The 25,051-nt window shown below is 42.3% G+C and overlaps 1 protein-coding gene across 5 annotated transcripts in view; it reads left to right on the top strand.

Moving 5' to 3' along the window:
* Positions 1-2,375: 2,375 nt before the first annotated feature.
* Positions 2,376-25,051, top strand: part of LRP2 (LDL receptor related protein 2) — a 164,123-nt gene continuing 141,447 nt past the window's right edge. For 4 of the 5 annotated variants that reach the window (XM_029071510.1, XM_029071508.1, XM_029071509.1 and 1 more), the window contains exon 1: positions 2,377-2,578. In XM_029071510.1, coding sequence (XP_028927343.1) covers positions 2,485-2,578 — 94 coding nt within the window. In that variant the 5' untranslated portion in view covers positions 2,377-2,484. Of the gene's footprint in view, positions 2,579-25,051 lie in introns of all 5 variants that reach the window. The other variant, XM_029071513.2, reaches the window with a different exon arrangement.

Genomic DNA, 25,051 nt, shown 5'->3' with positions numbered 1-25,051 from the left:
CTATCTGGTGCCGACTCGTCCAGTCCAAGGGCTCAGTACAGTGCACTGCACCTAGTAAGCGCTCAGTAAATACTATTGGATGAATGAATGCTTTCTTCCTCCTCTTGGACCCTCAACGGGCGGCATTTTGCAAATGGGAATAATTCCAACGGAGGCTGAAATGCGTCTTGCCCCGAGAGAAATCCTGGATTTCTAAGGGCAAACCGTGAGATTCTTAAATAAGAGCGACACTCTGAAATTCCCAGCCAGGCCTCCCCTCCACGAGATCCCATCTACTGCTGAGTTTGTTACGGGGACGTTCAGAGGGAAACAAAAGCAACAATTAGCACCAGACCTGGCGGGGCAGCGAAAAACCCCGGACCCTCGATGGCATTTAGCGGGCACCGGCGTTTAATACAGTGTCTAAAGGCTGGGCGAGATTCCAGCACGGGAAGTGAGACTTGGTTGGAAATTGCATGTTCACAAACTTTACGGTCTCCAGCCCTTGCGTCGGGAGAGAGCACTGTCAGAGCACTGGAGAGCACTGTCAGAGGAAGAAGCAGCAGGCGCGGAGTTGCTGCGACCAGGCTCTTTTTATTTTGCTTTTAATTTATTTCGATATCGAGTCTGAATGAACGAAATGCTTCCCCCGTGCAGGTTGGGAGGGGGAGCTGAGAACCTTAACCCTTGGGTTGACCCGCATATAAGGCGGACTGGGCCTCGGGATAACCGGGGGTCCCGGACCCCCAGCATTTCCCTCCCCCATCTGGTGTTTGTGTAGTGTGGTGTTGGTGTGTGTGTTTGTGCGCCCGGGTTTATGGCGGTGGGTGGGAGAGGGAATTTGGGAATGAGGATCCCTGTTTTAGGTTGAATTTGTGAAAACTAGCGCCCCAGATTCAGAAGGATGTCACGATGCATTGGGCTGGGGCACCCCAAATAATCCGGACCCTGTCCCCAGAGTGCTGCTGGGGCAGGAGGCTCGGGTACCAGCTTTATAGCTCAAAAATACACTACACCAAGATGGAAAGATTACGGTGGGTGAGACGTCTGGGGATTATATATAATATACAATAGATTATAATCTATAATATATATCTACACAGTATATACAATCAATAATCTATATATGTATATTCAATCGTTTTTATATTCACTCGTATTTATTGAGCACTTCCTATGTGCAGAGCACTGTACTAAGCGCTTGATACATATATGTATACATATGCAGGAGGTCATGGGTTCTAAGAGAAGCATTGTCGGTCAGTGGAAAGAGTCCGGGCTTGGGAGTCAGAGGTCGTGGGTTCGAATCCCGGCTCTGCCACTTGTCAGCTGTGTGACGGTGGATAAGTCACTTCACTTCTCTGGGCCTCAGTTCCCTCATCTGTACAATGGGGATTAACTGTGAGCCTCACGTGGGACAACCTGATTACCCTCTATCTACCCCAGCGCTTAGAACAGTGCTCTGCACATAGTAGACGCTTAACAAATACCAACATTATTAATCCCGCCTCTGCCACTTGGCTGCCGTGTGACCCCAGGCAACTCGGCAAGTAACTTCTCTGTGCCTACCACCTCATCTGTAAACTGGAAATTGAGACTGTGAGCCCCATATATATGGGACAGGGACCTCTTTGCTTGTATCCCTCCCGGCTATTAGTCCACAGACAGCGCTTAAGAAATAGTTATATATATATCTATATATTCCAGCATGAAAGTCCTTTTCTGCACTTGTAGGTCTCGGTTTTCTCCGCACCTTGCCTGTTTGGCTACAGGAGAGTTGAGAGAAGAGGATAAAGTCTCTCTGCCGAATAGGCCCTTGGGCGCCTCCTTTCCCTTTTCCAACACCTCGTTGGTGGCTGCTTTCGAATCTGGTCACCCGCTCGCTTCGGGGACCGCCCGGGGGTGAAAAGTCAGGGGTGTTGGGGTCCGAGAGAGCATCCCTTCTCCTCCTCCTCCTCCTCTCTCTCCTCCCTCCTCCTCCTCCTCCTCTTTCTCCTCCTCCTCCTCCCACAGAAGGAGGGGCGGGCCCGCCCGCTTCCCGCATGCTAGTTCCGGGGCGGCTGGGTATAAAGAGCTTTATGCAATGTCTGGAGTGGGAGAGTGTAGAGAAAACGCGATGCCTCATCTGCAGAGCACTCCTTTCTGCCCCTTTTAGCGGGATAGGAGAAAAAGGACCCACGTTTCCCTGCTCCTTGCGCTGCTGCTGTTGCAATAGCCCGGGCTCCCTCTCTCTGTCCCTCCATCCCTCTGTCCCTCCATCCCTCTGTCCCTCCATCCCTCTGTCCCTCCATCCCTCTGTCCCTCCATCTCTCTGTCCCTCCATCCCTCCGTCCCTCTCTCCCTCCATCCCTCCATCCCTCTCTCCCTCCATCCCTCTCTCCCTCCATCCCTCTCTCCCTCCACCTCGCCATCCCTCCACCTCTGCATCCCTCTCCCTCCCATCCCCAGCCCGGTGCATCCCCTGCCTCCGGGAAAGGGGGCAGAGCTGGAGCGTCTCGGATCCCGATGGGACCTCGCCGCGGGATGGACGAGGGGGCCACAGCTGCTCTCAGAGTCTTGCTCTTACTCACTGTATGCTTAGTCCAGGCTGGAGGCCAAGGTAAGCCGTCGGGGACCCAGGGCCCCCCCAGGAGTGACCCAGGGACCCCCCAGGAGTGACCCAGGGACCCCCCAGGAGTGACCCAGGGACCCCCCAGGAGTTCAGGCCAGGGGGGACAGTCGGGGAGTGAGGGAAAGCCGGGAGGGTCTTTCCAGCTCAGTTGCTTTCCTGGGCCTCTGCACACTGCCTGGCTCAACCTGGGGAAGGCGGCGCCTTCCCTTTTCCCAAGACAAGCGAAGCTGGAGAGTTCTAGGGGTACTTCCCCAAAGTTGGGTGACAGGTCCCCTCTTGAGCGTTTAAGTCTTTATTTTCCCAGGGGTGTGTCTGCCGATATTCAAAATGCAGCCTCCAACCCACGCCCGGGCTGATCTGGTTGAAGGATGGCCGTCGGGCAAACCATTCCGAGACTTTCACTGCATTTTGATGGCTATTGATTTATCTTTGTTTTCCAGGCTATTCATTTATTTTTATGTCTCTAAACTTTTTGTTACCTGTGGTTCATAGCTGCTTGTGTTCTCTCTCCAGCTCAAAGTCAAAGAAGGGTGCAACGAACGCCCTCTTCTTTACTGACGAACACCTGCAAACACCAATTGCCTCTTTCCACCCAGGGAGATTTTGGGCACAGTGAAGCACTTCACAGTGAACCGAAATAAATCTCACATCCTAATCGTCAGGGCAGACGCGACAAACTGGGAGACAATCCTAGACAGAGTTGGGGGTTCAAGAAGCAGATTTCCCCGCAGAGGGAGATGCTGGGACCTTAGAGTTTGTTTTGTTTTATGAATGCAGAATAAATGTGGGAGCAGTCTTTTTTGGGAGACTCAATGCTGAAAAGTAAACTTCTCGTAGCCTTCACTCATAGATTTGAAGTGCTGAGGGAGAGAGAGAGAGCAAACTTTTTTTTCTGTAGGCTTTGCTGTTGCTAGGTAGCAGCTGGTAGCAGCATGTGACTAAAAGACAGGGCTGTACTTAGCGCAGGCTGCAGCCTCTGGTACTAATCTAACTATGGGGATGGAGGAGTCCCTTTTTCTCTCCCTCCCCTAGCTCCTCATTCGACAACTTAATTGCCCTACAATGAAAACGAAACCCGCATTGTTGCAGGATTAGCTGAAGTAATAAATTGATTTCCCAGGGCCACATGTTTGGGGTTGGGGTTGTTGAGGGGAGTAGTCCCCAGTATTTCGAGGAGGAGGTGGCAGGGTGTGCTTGGAGTGTAATCAAATGGTTAATCTGCTTTCTTTGGTCAGCTCTTAGTGTAAGCTTCTTAGGGAGAATCAACTAAGTAATTATATTGCAACTGCTGCTGGCAGCATCCATTTCTGAGCTGGGAAGATATCTGGAGACAGTAATAGATCGCACTAGTTCTGTGAAAAATGTTTTAGGGGAACCAAATTAGATATATCATTTCTATTTGGAGGAAATATAAAATAGATCCCTCATAAATTTTATTTTGATGGATCACTGGATTGAGGCTAACAATTCTTAAAGTTATAGATCCTTTCCAATGTTAGTAAAAGAATTCACTTCACCTCACTGTCAATATCTAGTGAGGGGAAATCGTGAGATTCATTCGGTAGGGATATATGTTGAATGAATAATGTCCCTGGGCAACTAATCAGTAAATCACTCCCAGAGGATTCTTTCTGGAGTGACAAAAAAAAAATTCCATCTTTAGGACACCTGCCAACTCTTCTTCATCTGCTTGCCTTTCACCACCTATTTATGTGTATCCATGCTATGAGACTCTCTGTCTTATTAGATCATGATCCTGTCTGTAGAAGTGACGCTGAAGCCTGTCCAGTCTTTTCCATTATAGAAATGCCCTTGTTAGCAGTAGTAGCTGTTCTTTACAGGGCCAGATTCTGCTTCATTACCTTTCAGTTAAATGGTTCCTTTGCTCAAAACAAAACCCTCGCTTTTCAGAAGTCAATATTTGCTGTACTTGAGTTTTTTCTCCAGTGAGTGATCATAGCATTTTTCTTCCTCTACTGCTTGCGGTAACCCCCTTCACTACAAAGGAACTGTTGAAATATCCACTGGATTGTAAACCTCTTGAATCCATCATATTTATTGAGTGCTTACTTTTGTGCAGACCCCTGTACTAAGTTCTTGGGAGAGTTCACTATAACAGAGTTGGTGAAATTTACAGCCTAGAGGGCAGTATTGAAGACAGGGTTCATGTCTACCAGCTCTATTGTATTCTCCCAAGCACTTGGTACAGTGCTCTGCACAGCAAGTGCTCAATAAATACCAGAGATTGATTTGATCATACTAGCGACCATCTAGATGGGTTGCAGGAAATGTGGCATTGATCTATCCGTGATTTACTGATTGTGGTAGACTGAATGCATCATTGGATCCTCTTGCAGTTGATCTATAAAACCACTTGATGTTAAACGTAATTCCCAGATGAAGCTGAAGAACCTGCTCAAGAAGCTGATCCAAATCTCAATGGGGAGTGGAACCTGATTGCAATTTTGGCTTGCATAAACCAGGTGAAGAGGTAAAATGCCTCTTGGAGCCTCCAAGTTTTCCTTTGTGCTTATTGACCCCAAAGGTGGCGTTCAGTAGTGGTTGTGCCGTGTTGATATTCCCAATTCTGCTGTGATCTCAACAAGTATGTCCTAACCCAAGGACCCCCGGAAACCCTCAGAGCCCCTATTTCTTGGTGAATTTATCTTCCACAGTACTAAGTTTCACAGACATTAGGAAGAAAATCCCTATATAGGCTATAATTTTTTTAATGATATTTAAGTGCTTACTATGTGCCAGGCACTATATTAAGCACTGGGGTGTCTACAAGTTAGGTTGTGTACAGTCCATGCCCCACATGGGGCTCACAGTCACAGTCTCCTTTTCAGAGATAAAGTAACTGAGGCACAGAGAAGTTAAGTGACTAGCCCAAGGTCACACAGCAGTCAAGTGGCTAAACTGGGATTAGAACCCAGGTACTCCGGACTCTCAGACTGCTCAGTCCACTAGACCATGGTCTTCTCACTAGGACATGCCACTTCTAGATTCAGTACAAAGCTGGAGTAAACTGTCTTGTTGCTATTATTGATTATTTTCTTTCTAGGTACTTTAAAAAAAAATCATGGAGCACCACAATCCAGTGACCTCCCATTTAATGATTGGATTGTGGATCACAAAGCATGGTTGAATAATGGATTGATTACCTTGTCAGATCCTTGTGACCAGGAAATGTATGTTACTTCTGTTATGATCTCCCACAGTGTTTTTCACTCAGTAGATACTCAATAAATACCACTGACTGGTAAGCCCTAGGTTACCAAGGGATCTCACCATACTGTGCATAGACATTACCGTAACAAAGAAACAAAGCATAAACACCAGCATAAACAACTTGCAAGCACCAAGCATACCAGCACAAGAGTCAGCTTTTATGTGTTTGTGTGTGTGTGTGCTTGCGCACACACAATGCAGCCAAGACTGTGGTTCCCACATTGACCTCATCAGTTAGACAAGCCCTCAAGAGTGAATTGCATTATCATTGGCGACATTTTCTAGTACGAAGGACAGAATATGCTCTCATTTGATGGAATTTAATGCTACCATGATATAACACTTCATGAGTTAGTATCTCAGAGACTGTGCTGGTTGTCTTCATCTGCTTTTCTGCAATTTGTTCTATTGAGCATCCTTTGCCAGCCTACTGCCAGCGTATTTAGGGTAAGCAATCAGTTCCGTCTCTCTGAAGATTTTTAGTTGCACGTTGGGCTTCCCTAGTCTGTGGGTTAGTTGTCACTCCTTCCTGACTCTGCAACATAGCCTACAACCTCTTGCGTGTCTTGGGTTCTGCTATCAGAGCAGAACAGCCTGTGGTATAACCCATAGCAATTTCTGGACAGTTGCCATAAGAATTTTTAATGGCACTTGTGGTCTAAAAAAACTGCAGGGGTTCTCTTTCAAGTTTCTTTCATCCTCAAGAATGAGTACTTGAGGTAAGTTAAATAAAAATGGATAATGGTATCTTGTTTCACTCTCTGGGTGATGGGGAATGACTCGGACACCTGGCCATAAGCTTGAATCCAGCCAGGTCTATTTTCTGGGAGGCCTTAAGATCTTAATGAATTTCAAAGGGCACTTATATTTCTTTTTCAACATTCAGTAACATGACTAGCGGTTAGAGCATAGGATTGAGAGTCAGAAGGACATGGGTTCTAATCCCAGCTTCACCACTTGTCTGCTTTGTGACTTTGAGCAAGACACTTCTTTGTGCCTCGGTTACCTCATTTGTAAAATGGGGATTAAGATTGTGAGCCCCATTTGGAACAGGGACTATGTCCAACCTGAATATCTTGTATCTACTCCAGCGCTTAGAGTGCCTTGCATATAGTAAGAACTTAACATATACCATTTAAAAAAAATTCAGGGCAAGTAACAGTGTAGGATTATTCTTGTAAGTCCAAGGAATGTCATGTGTCAGTCTTCATGCCTTGTGCACTTCTGTTTGTGTTCTGCTGCGAAGATATCTATATCTTCTATATCTATATCACTTCTATATCACTTTATGATTTGGGGGATGCAGTTAGGTCTTTTGCCGTAGCTAATCTGAAAGAAGTCTGACTAAGGTCTAGCCTGTAACAGGGGACATTGAGATGCTTCTGTAGTTGCCACAATCAGATTTCTTGTCACCTTGATAAGGTTGATCTGTGAAAACCCAGGGCAGTTCACCGATGCTTAATATGTTAAGGACTCATGGACATGTTTTCATAACTTCTCTCTTTCCTGCCACAAAATCTAGTCAGTACTGACTTCTCTGAAGATTTTATCACAAAAGGTATCTGTATTGTACCATCTTGATAGCCTCTGGGTATTATGAAGAACCTTGAGCTGTCCCTGCCTATTTGTTATCCTTATTTATCTATTTGTCTTATCCATAATTTATTTTAATGTTTCTCTCCCCCTGTAGACTGTAAGTTCTTTGTGGTCAGGGATCACATCTACACAATTCTGTTGTGTTGTACTTTCCCAAGGATTCAGTACAGGGCTCTGCAAATGGTAAATGCTCAATAAAAAACATTGATTATCTCAACTTCCATTGGTATCACACTCAGTAGAGTTGTGGGCTAGATCAGCCTGCTTTGCTCGAGGTTGCATCAAGACATTTGCAAGTTGGAGTTAGAATATGCTTCTGACCTCCTGGGAAATTCTTCCAACTCAGCAGGTTGAGACCATTGTTTTCTTGTTTTTTTTAAATACAGATGACTGTGTTCTAGAGGCACAAACACTGAAGACATGCAAATAATTCCTTGAAGAGGTATAGCTCTAGGAATCCAGTGGCTACTGCAGCCTCAGAAGCAATTTCTCTTCTCCCCTGCTCTGGCTTTCTCTTCTCCGCTTCTTGCTGGACTCTGGCAAAAGACAGTTCAGAAGCCCCCCAAAAGCCATACTCCCCCTTCATACTTGTGATGATCCTAGCAGTACTCGTCCTCCTGGTTGGAAAAACTCTCCCACAAGGGAAGGGCCAGATATTCAGGTCTTTGGAGCTTCCCTTTTTGCTTCAAAAATCACCATAGAAAAAAATCAGAAGAAAAGGGGAGCAACATGGCTTCACTGTTACCTCTAATACTTCATAATACTTAATATTTTCAAAAGGAGGTTATAACTGGTCTTGCCATTTCCTTCTATATGACTCTTCCTGTGACTCCTGGGTGGCATTGGAAAAAGCTTTCCTCCATTGCTGTTCCCAGGCTTTTCATCCCCCCCAGAGATCTGAAAATGTTTGAAAACGGTTGTCTCTGTCTTAAGGTCCTGTTAGGCTGCATCTCTCCATTGGAAACCTTAACCCAACATCTAGTGCTTTAAATAGTCTGAAGTAAATGCTATCACCCTCTCTCCATCTTGTCCCTTTCCAGATCCATCCCCCAATCAGTCCCCTCCCTTGATCTGTGGATTTTTTTCCTAAACCAAAGATGCCCCTTTCTTTAGGAGAAATTTGGCGTTATCTGATACAGGAACCTTCACAAAAAATAAACCAGAGTTTTTAGACTTCATTTTACAGAACTGACGTGTTTCAACAGAAAACAAAGGAGAGCTGTCAGATAGCTACTCAGTGAAAATAGCTTCAATCAAACAAAGGATGCCCTTCAAAGAAGGATATGGTATCCTAACTGGTCCTGGGATGGGAACTTATTCAAAATCACACTGGAGGGTGAAGAGGCCCAGGCTATAGAAAGTTTCTGTGCCTGCAATGAGAGCACCGTACCAGACGGGCCTTCTCATCAAGTAAAGCCAACATGATCCTGGCTCTCAAGAAGAAAGTGATTTTAAATATTAAGAGTTTGGGGAATGATTTCCAAGGTGACTGGAAATTAGTTCTAGAATTTTTCCCCTCAGATTAACTGTTGCCCTAATGGTCTTCTGAGCAAAGGATGCAGTGAATTCATTTTGGTTCCTAGTCCCAACAGCACCACTGCAAACAAACTTCTTCTCAGTTCTACTCACTATGTTTTAGTTTGGGGACCTTTTTTTTTTTTTTTTGGCTATTTTTCCTATTTGTGACTTCCCACTTTTCTTCCACCATTTCCCTGCCTGGAACAACTGTTCACTCTGTTTGCTGTGATATTTTCCTCCTGGTTCAAAGCTTGCTTCAAATCCCACTTATCAGTAGCCTTTCATTCTTAGTCCTTATTAATTTATATCTACTGAGAAGCAACATGGCATAGTAGAGAGAACACTGGCCTGGGAGTCAGAAGGTCATGAGTTCTAACCCCTGTTCTGCCACATGTCTGTTGTGTGACCTTGGGCAAGTGACTTCACTTCTCAGTACCTCAGTGACCTCATCTGTAAAATGGGGATTGAGACTGTGAGTCCCACGTGGGACAGGGACTGCGTCCAGTCCGATTTGTTTTTATCCTCCCCAGTGCTTAGTACAGTGCCTGGCACATCGGAAGCACTTAAATACCACAATTATCATTATTATTATTATTTCTTCCATTAGACAGTAAGCTCCATGAGAGCAGGGATTGGGCCTTTAATTTTCATGTTTCCAAGTGCCTTCTCACATAATAGGTGCTGATGAAAAAATGGCTGATTCTAATATTGAATTCTAAGTAGTGTGGTTGGAAAGAAGGATGAAGTAGTGTAAATTCCTTCGTCATTCTGTTGGGACAAAAGAAAGTGCCAGAAAAAATATTATTGTTTTCAATGTCTTTCTTAGATAAGAATGGGAATTCCTTTTCTGACTTGGTCAAACTGTTCCTATTGCTGTGTTGCAGATCCATTTTCTCTCCTTTATCCCCCAGAATTCCCAAGATCTGGGACAGTTCATTGCCTGGGAAGTGGCAGCCAGGAATCTGTCATCTACGGCTGCCAGCAAACTCTGGAATTCAGAGGGAACCCTACCTTCCTGTAGATTTAAAATACTTCTGAATGATCTCAGGAGGAAATTCCTGAGAAGCAGTGTTAGTCTAGAGAGGGAAAAAGCAATGGAAAGCTATAGTTGCTCCTCCACAGTGTTCCTTCCCTCTCTTTTGAGGATGACAAATCGAGGCCATTGTTTCCTGTTTGACGATTTGTCACAGCCCCATTTGGGTGGGGCTAATCTACTGTCTTTCTCCACAATAGGGTTGAAATGGAAAATATGCAAATGAATTAAACACAGTACACATCGTTTTCCATTTAATTGCTTAGTTCTTAAGTCCTCTGTGCCCAAAAAGCCCCCTTGTTTTAATTTTTCGGACTGCCTTGATATTTCTCTAATAATTTACTGTTTCCCCATCATTCAGGGCAGTGAAGTGTAGCAAGAATTTGTCAAGTAATCACTTGGGGTGGAGAAACAAGAGGAAAAACAAAATGTACAGTTAAAAATTGAAAGTAGAAACTGGGAGACAGGTGGTTCAAGTTAGATCTTTATTGAGGGCTTAGAATTAACAGTAAATGATTAAACTACAAAAGTCAAGACAACTGAAATAAGACATTAGAGAGGGGATTTGAGCTGAGATGATGTGTGCTGCATGCCCTGTACTGGGAAAAACAAATGAAAGTGGTTTTTCACATTTGGAACTAGATAGAAATTTGATCATTGAAATCCATTTCTAAATCCAGATTTACTTTTCATATGCTGGTATTGAGTGAAAGAATCATTTAAGGGAAGGTAGAATGAAGTTTCATTAAAACACTTGCTTCTTTTTGGTTTGGATCTCTCTTCTTGACCTGTTAGGTTGACCTGAGCCCTTTACCCTGTGTTCATATTGGAGGAGGATCAAAGACCACTGGGTTTATTTTTCTTTCAGAGGGGCAGTATGATCTAGATAGAACATTGGCCTGGGAGCTAGAGATTTGGGTAGTATTCTTCCAGGCTCTGCTACAGACTCCCTCAGTGACTAGTATCTCTGGAAGAAAGATAAACATTTTAAACCATTTTTGAAGATCCACATGTAAAGAAATCGTGAATTAACAGTTGCAGAATATTTTAAAATGTCTTAATGTAAGGCAAACATGGAAAAGAGCTTAGTGCAATTACTAATTGGTTATTTTGCCAAAAAAGTTCCCTTGATATATTTTGAAGTAATGGCAAATAATCATGACCTGATGGTTCCAAAAGTATTGTGTTTGACAAAATGAACCCATTTGAAATATGGCTTCTTCTGATATTGAACTTTTCTTGGATGGAATCGGCAAAGAAAACACTTCCTTGAAGAGAAGGACAGAGGCTTTCTTTTTCATTCAGTGATTTACACATTGACATGTAAAATGATTAGTTGATGTTTTAAGAGAAGATTAAATCAGAGTGGTTAATTAACTGGTGTCATCAGATAAATTAATTAACTTCTGGTTAAAAGTTTCCATTAAATCTGGTAAATTAATGATTGAATTACCGAAATGCACTTTTAAGATTAGAGGGAGTTTTTTTGATGTATGTTATTGAAAACAAATTAGGGATTTTTCTCCCTCCCTGCTCTGCATTCCTGTTTATAAAACATCTCAATCCAGTTGCTGTTTGACAGACATCCTGAGGTAACGTTTAATAAGGGAGTGAGTTTGAAGTCCACTAGCTTTTGGAAATGGTGAGTTTAAGGACACCTTTGCTCTTTCAGGTCAGCACATTCTTTTAAATGGTTTGAAAAATAAAACTTAATAAGTGACCATAAATATTTAAGTATAAATAGGGCAGTTATAGGGAGCTTCCAAAATAAACTTTTGCCACTGGTGTCAGGTCACTTAATGTTTTCTAGGTTTGCAATTCTTTAATTTGATTAATGAGAAGGGACTATGAAGGTGTCAATTGGTTGGTTATCTTCTGGGTTGGGAAATGGCACTTCAGCACTGTATCATTGTACACCTCTAAATACAGACATCTATTTGTAAGCTTAGTCTGGTAAACTTGATTCAGTAATTGTTTTTGAGGAAACAGGAAGGTGAAAATGTAATATTGTTGTTTCAGAAAATTATCCTTGAGTTGTCAATGATCCTATTATCACTTACATTCTAATGGGAAATTTCATGGATCAGACTCTAGAAAGAGGACATATGAGTGAATTCCTTAGGAGAATTAATTTGCGGGGCTGCAGCTCTTGGTGTTCCCACACAATCTGGCTCTGGATCTGTCTTATGGACCCTGTGGTTCCTGACTGCATCTGTACCCACTCCCTTGGAGAACTCATTCACTCACATGGCTTCAACTCTCTGTGTGGATGATACCCAAATCTACATCTCCAGTCCTCATCTGCAGTCTTGCATTTCCTCCTGCTTACAAGGCATCTCTATTTGGATGTCCTGCTGTCACCTCAAACTTAATGTCTTCAGCCCTCATCTCTCTCCCTTTCTGCAGTCTTGCATTTCCTCCAGCCTATAAGGCATCTCTACTTGGATGGCCTGCTGTCACCTCAAACTTAACATGTCTACAACAGAACTTTTTATCTTCCCACCCAAACCCTGTCCTCCCCCTGACTTTTGCATAACATTATGCAAAAGATTAGAGAAGCAGCGAGGCGCAGTGGAAAGAGCACGGGCTTTGGAGTCAGGGCTCATGAGTTCGAATCCCAGCTCTGCCACTTGTCGGCTGTGTGACTGTGGGCAAGTCACTTAACTTCTCTGTGCCTCAGTTCCCTCATCTGTAAAATGGGGATTAAGACTGTGAGCCCCACGTGGGACAACCTGATTCCCCTATGTCTACCCCAGCGCTTAGAACAGTGCTCGGCACATAGTAAGCGCTTAACAAATACCAACATTATTATTATTATTATTATTATTATAGTTTATTGACCTTCAGGGCATTGAGTGAGACACATCTCTGTAGTTTAGCACCTTTCCTGGTTGGTAGGATGAGCCCTTCTCTGCAGAGAGGAATGACAAGTCTGACTCTGTTTTGTTTAATTTCTGTTGTTCATTAGCTCAATGGCTACTCTGATGGGCACACTTTAAAAATTGAATCAATCAACCAATAATCAGAGGGAAATGGGGGAACAGAGGGAGGAAGAGATGGCAAAGTTCAGATTTTTTAAAACTCATTTTGAAAACTGTCCATTCCCATTGCCAGAACATGGACAGATAATGATTAACACCTTCTTGAGTAGATTTTAAAAATAATCCATCTATTTTAAAGAATTTATGACTGTACATGTTTGACTGTTTCCTGAAAATTGAAGGCACTTGATGGATTGCAAAAACACTTCATTTGACAGCACACTTTATTTGCATCCATTACAAAACAAGGCAGGACATTTTGCTTACAGTATACACCATTGATTTTGTCATTTATTTATTTAATTTGTTAAATTAGAGAATTGCGGGTGAAAGTGCATTTGTGGGGGATGATTTTTTAATTTTGCTGATTATCCATGTGGATTGTACTAGAGCTGGTCCATCAGCTTGTCTAGTTAGAATTTTTGCTTATTGGAGTGTCTTCATGGGTACCTCCCGGCCCAATTGTTGTTCCACAGATGTGACAGAGCCATTAGCCAACTGCATTCTTATGAAAATGTTCCAGTTGCTTCCCTTTGTGAGAATCAGCAGTGTCTCTGCTTTCTCCATGATTCTTTGGTCTTCTTTCAAATGTCATTTGTTTAGTTAGGAAAGCTTTCCACCTATGTAAAGGACTTGATGGGGAAGAGAAGAGACTCCTGGGATTTAGAAGACTACTATCAGAGCTCAGTGGTTCGGCACTGTGGGATTCACTTATTAATCTAATGCAATCATAGGTGATTCATGCGAATTAAGATATCAGCCGTTAAGCAATTAATGTTACTTAGTTACAGGTGAACTATTTTTATGCACAAACTATTTGATTGACATTGGAATGGGTATTTTTTAAAAGGGGAACATAGATTGAATCTAGAAAATAACTTTAAAAATTACAGATGTTATTATAAATGCTAAAAATTGGAAGTGATATAGCAGAACAGTTAAATTTTGGGACTTAATAATAATAATGGTATTTGTTAAATGCTTACTACGTGCCAAGCACTGATCTGAGGCAATTCATTTGATCTTAAATCTCCGTTTTTCCACATGTAAAATAGCTGTGCTATTTTGAATATTTACAAAATCACCTAATTTATATTTATATGAGAAAATTCCTAACCATTGCTTCAAAGCTCTTTACCAACTCTCCTAAATTACCAGTCCTCTTCAGTTGCTTCTCCTCATTGGCCCTTGCTTTTGAATTCCCTGGCTCCAGCCCATTGCTCTCACCCTCCCTGCCACCTGGAACTCCTTCCCCAACTCTGTCCACCTTCTGACCCTTCTGAAATCCTAGCTTCTCCAAGAGGAGGCATTGCGAGATTCACTGCACAGGTCATATGATCCCAATTGCCACTTTAGCACATGCTCTCAGGACTCGAAGCATACATTTGGATTGATGCACTCTGCATGTATCTAACCAACTTTCCAATCTCTTGTGTAAGTAATCTCTCTCTTTCCTCTTAACTTTATTTTGTGTTTACCTACTTTCCCTATTAAGTTATACAATATCTGAGGATGGAAGTCTTATCTTTTACCTTTATTACACAGTGTTCTGCATACAGTAAGTACTACTGTTTAAGGGGAAGGCCCTGTTGAAAGCAAACAATTCAAATAGACAAAGCATTGGGAAAACTATCCTGTGGAGGAACTCTTTTAAAAACTAGTCCCTTAGGATGAACATCATGTCATTTATGGAGTTACATTGTGTCTGTCAAAACCCTGATTGGAACTTTCACATTGTGCCACTTGAAATGATTGCTAGGAAGTGACACTAAGATGATGATGCTCTGTCAAAATATGACCACGTTGTTTCAGTATTACATTGTAAAACAGTGATACCACGTGATGACATTTATAGGGCCTGGAATTGATTAGGGAACCTATTAATGTCTTCGAAGATTGGATGTAGCAAATCAGGTCTGAAAAAGCCTCTGGTATAGGGTGGTAGACTGATAGGCATTTGCTTCGTGATCTGTGTTTCTTATACCTTATCTCCTGAGAGTAGCAAACCAATTACACAGTAAGATCCAGGCTATTCTGAATATTTCTACGCTCACCGGCTTTGCACGTACTTTCCATAAAATTATTAGTTTCCCCCAAAATTCTATTCAGCCAGTAAAATTTGCCTGGATTCCCTCTTTCGTTTTCCAGTACCTCATCTTTTCCTCAGCGTCATCATGTAATTCACTAGGCAACTATCTACAATACATGAAGTCGGAATTGTCCCCTCCCTGTACCTTGTAGATTTCAGTAAAAATAATAAAAAGGAAACAAGCAGAATATCATATTGCTCTAAAAGCAACACAAGAGTTTTTGCCAGGTATTTTAACCCTTAAAACCAAAGGTTTGTCTTAATGATTTAAGCAGTTCCATTCAAGCAGTGGCACACTCTTTTTGCTTTTCTTCAGTCTGCTTACATTACTGAATTGTCCTGCCCTCTCAATTCCTCTACCTTTGCTTTCCTATTTCTGTGTATATGTTGTGTGAATGTTTCATCTCTTGATGCTTCCTCAGAACAGCATCCATCTGCCTCCCGCTCAGGTCTGAAAAGCTAGCGTGAACATTAATAAAAATTGTGGTATTTGCTCAGCACTTTAAGTGCGCCAAGCACTGCACTAAGAGTTGGGGTAGATTCAAGATAACTAGGTTGCACACAGACCAGATCAGACATGGTCCCTGCCCCACATAGGGCTCACAGTCCAGGGGACTTGGGGCAAGTTATTGCATTCAGTCATTTGGTTGGAAGGAATGATGGGCAACATTTAATCTCAGCAATTTGAGGTTGCTTACAGAAAAATGAAAAGTTTGAACAATTCCCTATTTGCTGTCTAAATTAGAGGTTCTCATGTGTGCGGCATGAGACTCATCAACCTTTTCAGAAATGGCATTTTACTCTAAAAGGGAATGGTAATGTTGTAATTTAAATTCTGGAAAATACGAGTAGGTGAAATGTTAAGTGAATCTAAATTCACTATGAGAATTAATGAAATTAGGGGAATTAATTACAGGTAAAATTATTTTGTCAGATAAAACACATGTTCACATCACATCATCAGTGCTTTAAAAGAGTTTAATGCACTAGTGATAATTATGTAGTTTGGTCAAGATGGTGGAGTCAGAGGTGACAAAGTACCTTTAATGCCAAACTATGGTTTTGCTGATTTTCTTACTACTTCAACTAAACATTCTGTTATCACTAGCAGAGAGTTTGGGGCTCCTGATCTGGGCAAAACAATCATGAGCTAGTAGTGTTTAGGGAATACTTACAATGTACTAACATGATGGCAACAGCTGCCTTACTGAAAATAGGAGCACCACTTGATATGTCATAGGTGGCTAGTCAACTTTAAAAGGGAATATTGGGTGGTTTTAAGTGCAGATCCATAATTTAATAATGAAACAATGACTAAGTGGGGAGTAGTTGTACACATAAGCAGAATCTACAGGAATATTTATTAACAATCCATGAGCCAAACCGGAGAAGATTCGGGGCTAGGCTGGACCTATGGGAACCATTCTGGATTGCAGAGAACAGTCGGAAAGATGTTTTTCTCCTGTGTTCACTGTGCAGTTTTATCTCGTGGTCAAACCACAGTGAATATGACCCCCATTTCTCATTGTAGCTGTAAACGGCGGTCTGGACATGACACGATGTCATGGGGACCTACATACTTATTTGTGGTTCTAGTTTTGTATTTTTATTATTCCTTGGGAAAAAAAAAGAAATGTGCTTCACCCAGCGATAACTTTTGCTTATTGTATTTAAGCTGCGTGTGGCAAGAAACTGCCGGCCCCCTGAGGTTCTGAAATTCTGGACTGACTTGTGCTCATGGTAAACCATGATGAGCAGAAATTTATTCACCTCAAAGAATGCAGAGTGAGGCAAGAATAATACAGGGCAAGGTCCAGGGGATCACTGGTCTTCTGGGATGTTAAAATATCACAGACTCAGGGAAAGGACATTCAGATTGATGATTTTAAATAGCTTCTCCATTGTCAGTTCCCAGTGTGCAATTGGTGACTCATAAACCCTATTTGGTAGTCATAGATTGCCTCGGTTTAGAATTATGTTAAATCTGAGAATAAGGGTGAATGTCTTGAATGTACTAATAGGGAGTAAGGGATTATTCAGGTAAATAATGTTTGATTATTCCAAGGTTAATGCGAACATTCTTTGTGCACTCAATTCCAATCTCATGCATCCTCAACACCTCTTTGTACTTCTTGCCTCTCTTCTCCTTTCTCTTTAACTCCTATCACTACAGTTCTTGGTACCATCCCAGAGCAAAAGAAGGATTGTCATTCTTATATTGAAATTCCAGAAAACTTGGGGCCAGGTGTTAAGGGGCCTGCTTAATTCACTCAGTCATACAAATACTTCGTCGGAAGTTGAGAGGAGGCTTATTGAATCATTTTGCTAAAGACATAAGAAGCAATCCCTGAGCTTGGTGTGAGGACTGAAGTTTCATTGAGAAGCAGTGTGACTTAGTGGATAGAACACGGGCCTGGAATCCAGAAGCACCTGGATTCTACTCTTGGTTTTGCTATCTGTTTGCTGTCTGATCTTGGGCTAGTCACTTAACTTCTCTGTGTCTCAGTTATCTCATCTGTAAAATGGGGATTAATACTGTGAACCCCACGTGGAACATGGACTGTGTCCAATCTTATTAGCTTGTATCTACCGCAACGCTTAGTATCATGCCTGGCACATTGTAAGCACCTGACAAATATCATTAAAAATGAAAAACAACAAAAAAAAGGTTTTATAATGGTGGGAAAAATCTGGGAAAAATCAGCCTGAACCTCACTTAAGCAAATGTTGAATGAACAGGACCAGAAGAACAACAAGTTAACTAGTACCTTATTCTTCTCTTAGACCAGGGGTCAGAAACCTATGACTCAGGAGCTACATTTGGCCCTTTTTGAATCAAATGTAGCTTTTGAACATAGGTGCTCTCCTGGGGATTTGGGACAGAGGCCAAGACCATTAGCATGGTTTCCACAGCAGAAAGCTATGCAGTAAACGGGGCATGAAGTAACCAGTAAACAGGGCATGAAGTAGCTGGGCTTCCCAGCTCCTTTCATCCAGAAAGAAGGAGAGGGAGCCAGGATGGCAGCTCAGACTTCACTGGACTGACCACAGGGTGAGCTCAAGCTGCTTTTGGGATCACCCCAAAAGCTATGGGAGCATAGCCATCTTCCTTCCCTGCCTGGCAGGCAGAAACACTCTCCCTGGTCAGAAGGGTGTCAGGCTGGGTGTCAGCATTCCCTCTGGCCCCAAGATGGTGGACTTGGACTGTGACCTTCTGGAGGTTGCCCACTTGCCCATCTTGACAGAGACCCTGGTGCCTTGCCTGTTGCTGACAAATGCTTCTGGAGGACAATCTATTGCTGACTTCTCTTTCCCTCTACCCTTCTCATTCAATAGTATTTATTGAGCGCTTACTATGTGCAGAACACTGTACTAAGTGCTTGGAATGTGTGACTTTCACTCTTTTCTCCCACATCTTTCCTGCCCCTTCCTCTTCTCCCCTCTTCCATCTCTGTCTTTCCCTAATTATGATATGTGGAGGGGGGGCATAAATCGCATGGCTCTTTGCACCACAGCTGCACTACATTTCGTTTTGCTTGTCCGTCCTACAAGAAAAGGTTGCCGAAACCCCACCTTAGGCAGTTAATCGTGTTTTTTCAATTATTCGCGAGTCATGCTATCTTGAGTTCTCTGGGATTTGGTTAGTTTTATTTCCCACAGATGATTAGGTCCTGAGTTGTTGCCTACTCGCAAGAATGTGTATCCAGTTTGTCTCTGAAGGAGAGGTAATACGAGAGGAGAGAGTGTGTATGCTTGTGTGTATAGAGGTAGGGGTGTGGTCTGTGTGTATTTACAACTGCATGGCCCTGAGAACTAGGGCTCTACAAAGATTAAACTCATCTCCTGAGAATCCTGTGTAGCAGAAAGCAGGGAGAAACCCAGCCAAGACCCATCACTTTAACCATTGCAATCTCAGTCTTTCCCACCCACCTGTCAAGCCCATTTTCCCGGAACTCTTCAGAGTTTGATACCACCAGGATGTGGTTTATTTGAAGATGCAAGGAGTCAAACTGATACTCTAAGTCTTTGTATTAATTAGCCCAGAGAGGTCCTAGAGTTTAGGGCCTTTAGTCTGATAATTCCCTGACTCAGATTTATTCATTCATTCATATTTGAGCGTTTACTGTGTGCAGAGAACTGTACTAAGCCTTGGAAAGTACAATTATCCCTGCCCACAGATGGTTAGCTAGCAGGATCGTGATTGCTGTAAAGAGCTGTAAAGCTCTGTTTTCCACCAAGAAGACCCTGCATGTAAGTGGGGAATATCCAGGGTGTGATTTATTTATTTATTTATTTATTTATTTGGGATTGTTGTAGAGTAGGTAAGCAGATTTAGTCAGTGACCAAACTGGTGATGTCAGGGTCAAACAAGCTTCCCCACAGACTTAGATTCTTTATCTGCCTCTCAGTTGATGCACTTCAGGTTACTGGTATCGGGAGTTGCGACACAACATTATCCAATCCCAGGCACTCTGTGGGTGTTTATTATTGATGGGAAAGAGAAGGCCAGAGGCCTTTTAAGGAAATTGATTAACTCCAGCAGATGCATAGTTTATCACTGAGGCAGTTTCTCAGATTTTGTCTTTCATGTGGGAGAAGAGATTTTGGACCTTGAATGACCAGCCCCAGGGGAACGTGAGCTTTGTTTATAATGCCGTGCAGAAGGGTAGCGGGAGCACGAGCCAGATTGTGGGGTCTGGGTGTTCATTCTAAAGAGAACGGTTGAGAATTAAGAGCATAGATATAGATTATTCAACTGTGTAAAAGCTGAAAAGAGAAGTGGGGCTGATTTAGAAATGGAAGGGTAAGAGGCTTTACCCCACTCAGACTTGGCATGACAATCCAGTGATTTTTATCTGTCATTGGTAGAAGACTGACATCCACCTTATTCCTTTGGCTTTTGATCATCTTAGAGGGAGTTGGTTGCAATTCCCAAATAAGCATTTTAGCCCCCTTCCTTTAAATGCAGTAGGTAATTAGTGCCTGGAGTGAGACAAGGTCCTTGACATAGCGGATGGAGCTCGGGCCTGGGAGTCCAAAGGTCATGGGTTCTAATCCCGGCTCTGCCACTTATCTGCTGTGTGTCCTTGGGCAAGTCACTTTACTTCTCTATGCATCAGTTCCCTCATCTGTAAAATGGGGATTGAGACTGTGAGCCCCACATGGGACAGGGCACTGTGTCTAACCCAATTTGCTTGTACCTACCCCAGTGCTTAGTACAGTGCCTTGCACATAGTGAGTGCTATTACAAATATAGTTATTATTTAGTGCTTAGAACAGTGCTTGGCACATAGTGCTTAACAAATACTATAATTGTTTTATGTTCCAACATAGTAAGGATTCACAGGACCCAAGTTGCGATTAGGTTATGTAGTTCCTCAGCAAGTAGAGCATTCTGTGTCCATTGTTTTAATATCGCCTGGTTGGCTAATTGGCTAACTTGAAGGTAAGTATAATTTTACTATATCAATCATATTTATTGAACGCTGTGTGCAGAGCACTTGGAAGAGTACACTATAACAGAGTTGGTATACACATTCTCTGACTGTAATGGATTTACAATCTAGTGGGAGTTACTAACTTCTATGTACCCTAGTTTCCTCACTTTTAAATGGGGATGAAATACCCATTCTTGTTCTGTTCTAGATTCTGGTTGTTGTCCCTTGCCTTCCTGAACCACTTTTGACCACCCTCTCCTACTGTCCAGAGCTTCCTTGTAACCTTAGCTCTTCCCTTCCCTGCTCTTGACAGTGTCCAAACTTCACTGCCCTTGGGATCTTGGGAGAAGGGCGAGGCTGGGCATCACCTGAGCATGTTGGAATGGTGTTTGGGTTGACCAGAGTGGGATTACTTCTTCCCAACAGGTTCCTGGGGACAGGGAACATCAGGAAGGGAGGTCTGTGGGAATTGGTGAGATGGCAGGACTGGGAAATAAGGACAGGCAATAGTAGAGGTAGAGCTCAGCAGCTGGTAAACAGGGTTATCTTTCCCCTTCCCTGAAAAAGGTCAGTCTATCATGAATCCACTAGATAAATGGTCATGTGACCTCTACAGTAGTCTGGCCCTAGAAGTATCTCTCTGATGGACCTACTCTTCCCTGGTTTCTTGTCAGATGGTTATGCTGTGACTGGTTTATCTATCACCCTGAAGAGTTTGGGACAGAGCTGATTTGGTCTTTAAGATAAGCTCTTTACCAATGGCGGAATTGTGTAGCAGCTTTTGGGCAAAGCAGTTTTGTATTTTACCACAAGTATAAAGTTGGACTCTTTCAACAGTATATTTGCATAGAGTTAAAGGACTATAACAGTATTACACTTGTAAAAATTGCATTTCTGACACTGTTTGGATAGTGGTGGTAGACTGACAAAGCCATAGAACTGCTAATCTTTCCTAACTGGAACCACATCAACAACTTGGAAGTGTATTTCTCTACTTACATGGATTGCAAACTCTGCCATTCACTTAGCATTCTGCTAATAGACACGCCAAGACCCAGACTGTTTAGAAAGCACCACAAGAGTCAGAGACAGAAAATCTAGTATCAAGACAACCTGATGGGCAGTAATCTATTTTGAGATGTAGAAAGTAACTTCTTAAAAGCATCATTCACTTACAAGTAATTGTGCTTGCAAAGTAATAGCCTTCTAGAAAGAGCTTGGGCCTGGGCATCAGAGCGACCTTGGGCTAGTCACTTAACTTCTCAGTGACTAAGTTACTTCATCTGTAAAGTGGGGATTAAGGCTGTGAGCCTGCTGAACGACGTGGACTTTGTTCAACCTGATTAGCTTGTATCTACCGTCATGTTTTAGGACAGTTCCTGGCACATGGTAAATGCTTAACAAATACCATGAAAAAAGTTAAAATTGCTGTAACTTATAATGATCATTGTTTAAAGTTATGTTTTCCACCTTTTGCTGGAAACCACTTTCTTTGATGGATTTGAACATGTGCAGGAAGAATTTCTGAGTGTCAAAATGTTTGATCCCAGGGTGATGGTCCTCAGTTCTGGAAGCTGCCATCTTGAGTTAACTGTGTATTTATGATGGAGTTGAAGTTGGTGGCAGTGCAGAATTTTGAGGTGCACTGGAAGCTGCCAAAGTCACTGATTGGGAATTCATAGATTCAAATAGCAGAAATCAGAAGTGACACAAATCCTTTAGAAATTTTGATAGGCTTTTTTTTCCTATTTTAGGAGTGGGGTGTTGCAGCAAACACAAACTATCACCTGCTTCCTTAAAATGAGCAGTGAGGTACAACAGCCAAAAAAGTGAAAATCTAATATATTTAAGTGGACTTAAAAAATAACCAAAGGACTCTTTTTCTTGAACATTCCAAAGTCCTTTAGAGACCTTCAAATGAGCTTTAATTGTTTATTTTTTAAAGCACAGATTAGCAGATATCCTGGTAGTAGGGTTCCCTTTGCATGAAAGGAGTGTCAGCCTTTATCAGCATCTGGCTGGGAAATCAGTATCTCCACAGAAATAAGCTTCTTAGTATTAATTTTTGGCAACCTCTCCCTGATTCAGGAGGTGACTGCCTCTTGAGTGAGAAGGGAATTCAGAAAGGAAAAGAAACTCTCCTTCATAATGAACCTGTAATTATCAGGTCTTTAACTGTAAAAAGGAACTAAGTTCCCTTCCACTTTTTCCCTTTCTTTTTGCTCATGCTGTCTCAATGATTAAGCATCTAAAAGTAAACTGGGTTGGAAGTTCTACTTGATCCCAATCTATATCAGTTCTAGTGGTTAATTTGTTTAGCAAACTCAGCTATGGGCCCCAGTGCTTTTAGATCCACTCAAACAGCACTTGAATTTGATGTGGGAGAGGGAGAGATCTTTTTTTTTTTTTTCAGTTATCCAGAATTTTACTTGATCATGGTATTTGTTCAAGTCCTTGACAAAACACTTGGATGTTGGTGGATAAAGGTTTATCCACATTGGTGTGCCAGGCTGTGGCAGGGAAACTGTTCTTTTTCCCTCAAGTCACTTAAATCATCAGAATTCACTACCGAAGCCATCAGTATTTCTAATTCCTAGGGCTGACTCTGTCTACTGATCTGTGGTTCCTGCTAATAATCCTCAGCTGGGTTCCACCTGTGGTTCTCGCAGTGATTTTGAGAGTTCACTGTGAGGGTTGCAATGTTGAATTAGGGTTGAAGGAAGAGAAACACTTAAGTGGAAAGGTTTATTTCCTGATGTGGTGTTTCTGGGTATAGTGAGAAAGAGAGTATTGTGATCTCTTTTGGAGTCTTAGAGTTCTGTTGTAGGCACCCTACCTTAAGGTAATGTCCTTTAATGCTGGAGTGCCTACTTTCAACAAGAGCTTTTACTTTTAAGTGCAGGATGAAGTGTGTAACTTACAGAAATTTTATAAAAGGGCTGCTTAAATTGGATTGGAAACATCTGACAGCAGAATTATATCAGTAGAAGTCCAAAGCTTCAGGATACATTTTTACAGCTTTTTTTTCCTTTTTTGCTTTTAAAAGTCTAGAAAGTTCCTTAGTTCACTAGAGGGACAGAATGATATAAAACCTCAATCACAGGACTTGACTTTAGATCTTAGGTGCAGCGTTTCTATAGATCCTTGTGAACTGAAGGAAAATCCCCCACATTGTCTGCGCTTCATCTTGCCTATCAAGAAAGAGCAGATAACATTAACCCACATTCAGGAGTTTGGTGAGGAATGACCAATTTCTGTTAAAACACCTAGAAAATAAAATGAGATAAGAGGAAATATAGGATAGAGAACGCCTGTAATTGCTCTCAGGCCTGTGTAGCCATCTGTTATGTTGAATATTGTAGTTGATGAGGTGTGTTATCCTTTGCTCTGTTATTGTGTTTGGTATCTGTAGGGCCTCTTGCTCTCAATATGCTGATTTTTCCTTTTTCTTAACAACCCAACCCTTTCCTGATTACTATAAGCTAAACCCGTCTGCCTAGATGCAGCTACTACCGCAAAAATGAGTTTGAAGTGGAAGATCTTGATCCAAACTCAAATTACTGGACTTGGCATTAGCTTTTGCTCATAGCTTTTCAGGCTCTCTAGGTATTTGTTGTTGTGTGTTTTTCCCCTCAGCTAAATGCTATTCATATCTACTAGGTCAGTCTAGTCCCTTTCAGGCCATGAAACAACTTGGAAAGGTCAAGCTTAATTGTGGGAGTTTACGTTGTTACTTACTGAGTTCCAGCTCCCTGCCAGACTCCTGGGGAAGACTATTGTACTTGCTGAATTAGATTAGTTCAGTAGTGATCACTATGACTGAGACAAAATGTGACGTTTATAATAGAATTGGAAATATCCTTGCCATTTAGGTTGCTTGAATATTTCTCAAAATCTCTGCAGAGTTTCTTTTGAATCTTTCATCTTACAAAATTAAAAATGGGCACAGGTCTGTAGTAGGTTAAAGAAGAGTGTTAGGTCATTTTACTTGGGTACTGATGGCCACTTTGAGGGGCCCACAATCTATGCTAGCTTCACAAATAACCAAGAGGATGTACAATTTGGGCAGCAGATGAGGGAGGCTATGTGTTTTGGTGAGCTTGTATTTTTTAATTAAAGTAAATTATTAGTATCTTGTTTTGCCATTATGGGAATGGGATAGAAGGAGAACACAGCAAGTGGACTTGGGAAGGAGTTTGGGATATAAGGAATAGTAAGAAACAGTGTGGTGAGAAGAATGAAAAGAGTGGGGAGAGCTATTTGACCGAGTGGTTAAGAGCTCCAGGCTGTAATGGAGCCTGCTGTTGTTGTGGGTGGCAAAGTGTCTGTCATATTGTTTTGTGACTCTCCCAAGTGCTTAGTACAGTGCTCTACGCACAGTAAGCGCTCAATAAATATGATTGACTGTTCTACCCACCCGCATTTAAGGCTTTTACCCCGAGTTTAGCATTATGAAAATTGCCTAGCCCCAATTCAAGGAAGAATTCTGATCTCTTCTAGGAAATCAGGGAAGGA

The sequence above is a fragment of the Ornithorhynchus anatinus genome, chromosome 9 (assembly GCF_004115215.2).
Source record: "Ornithorhynchus anatinus isolate Pmale09 chromosome 9, mOrnAna1.pri.v4, whole genome shotgun sequence".
Lineage (NCBI taxonomy): Eukaryota > Metazoa > Chordata > Mammalia > Monotremata > Ornithorhynchidae > Ornithorhynchus > Ornithorhynchus anatinus.
This window is presented reverse-complemented; position numbering and strand designations above follow the sequence as displayed.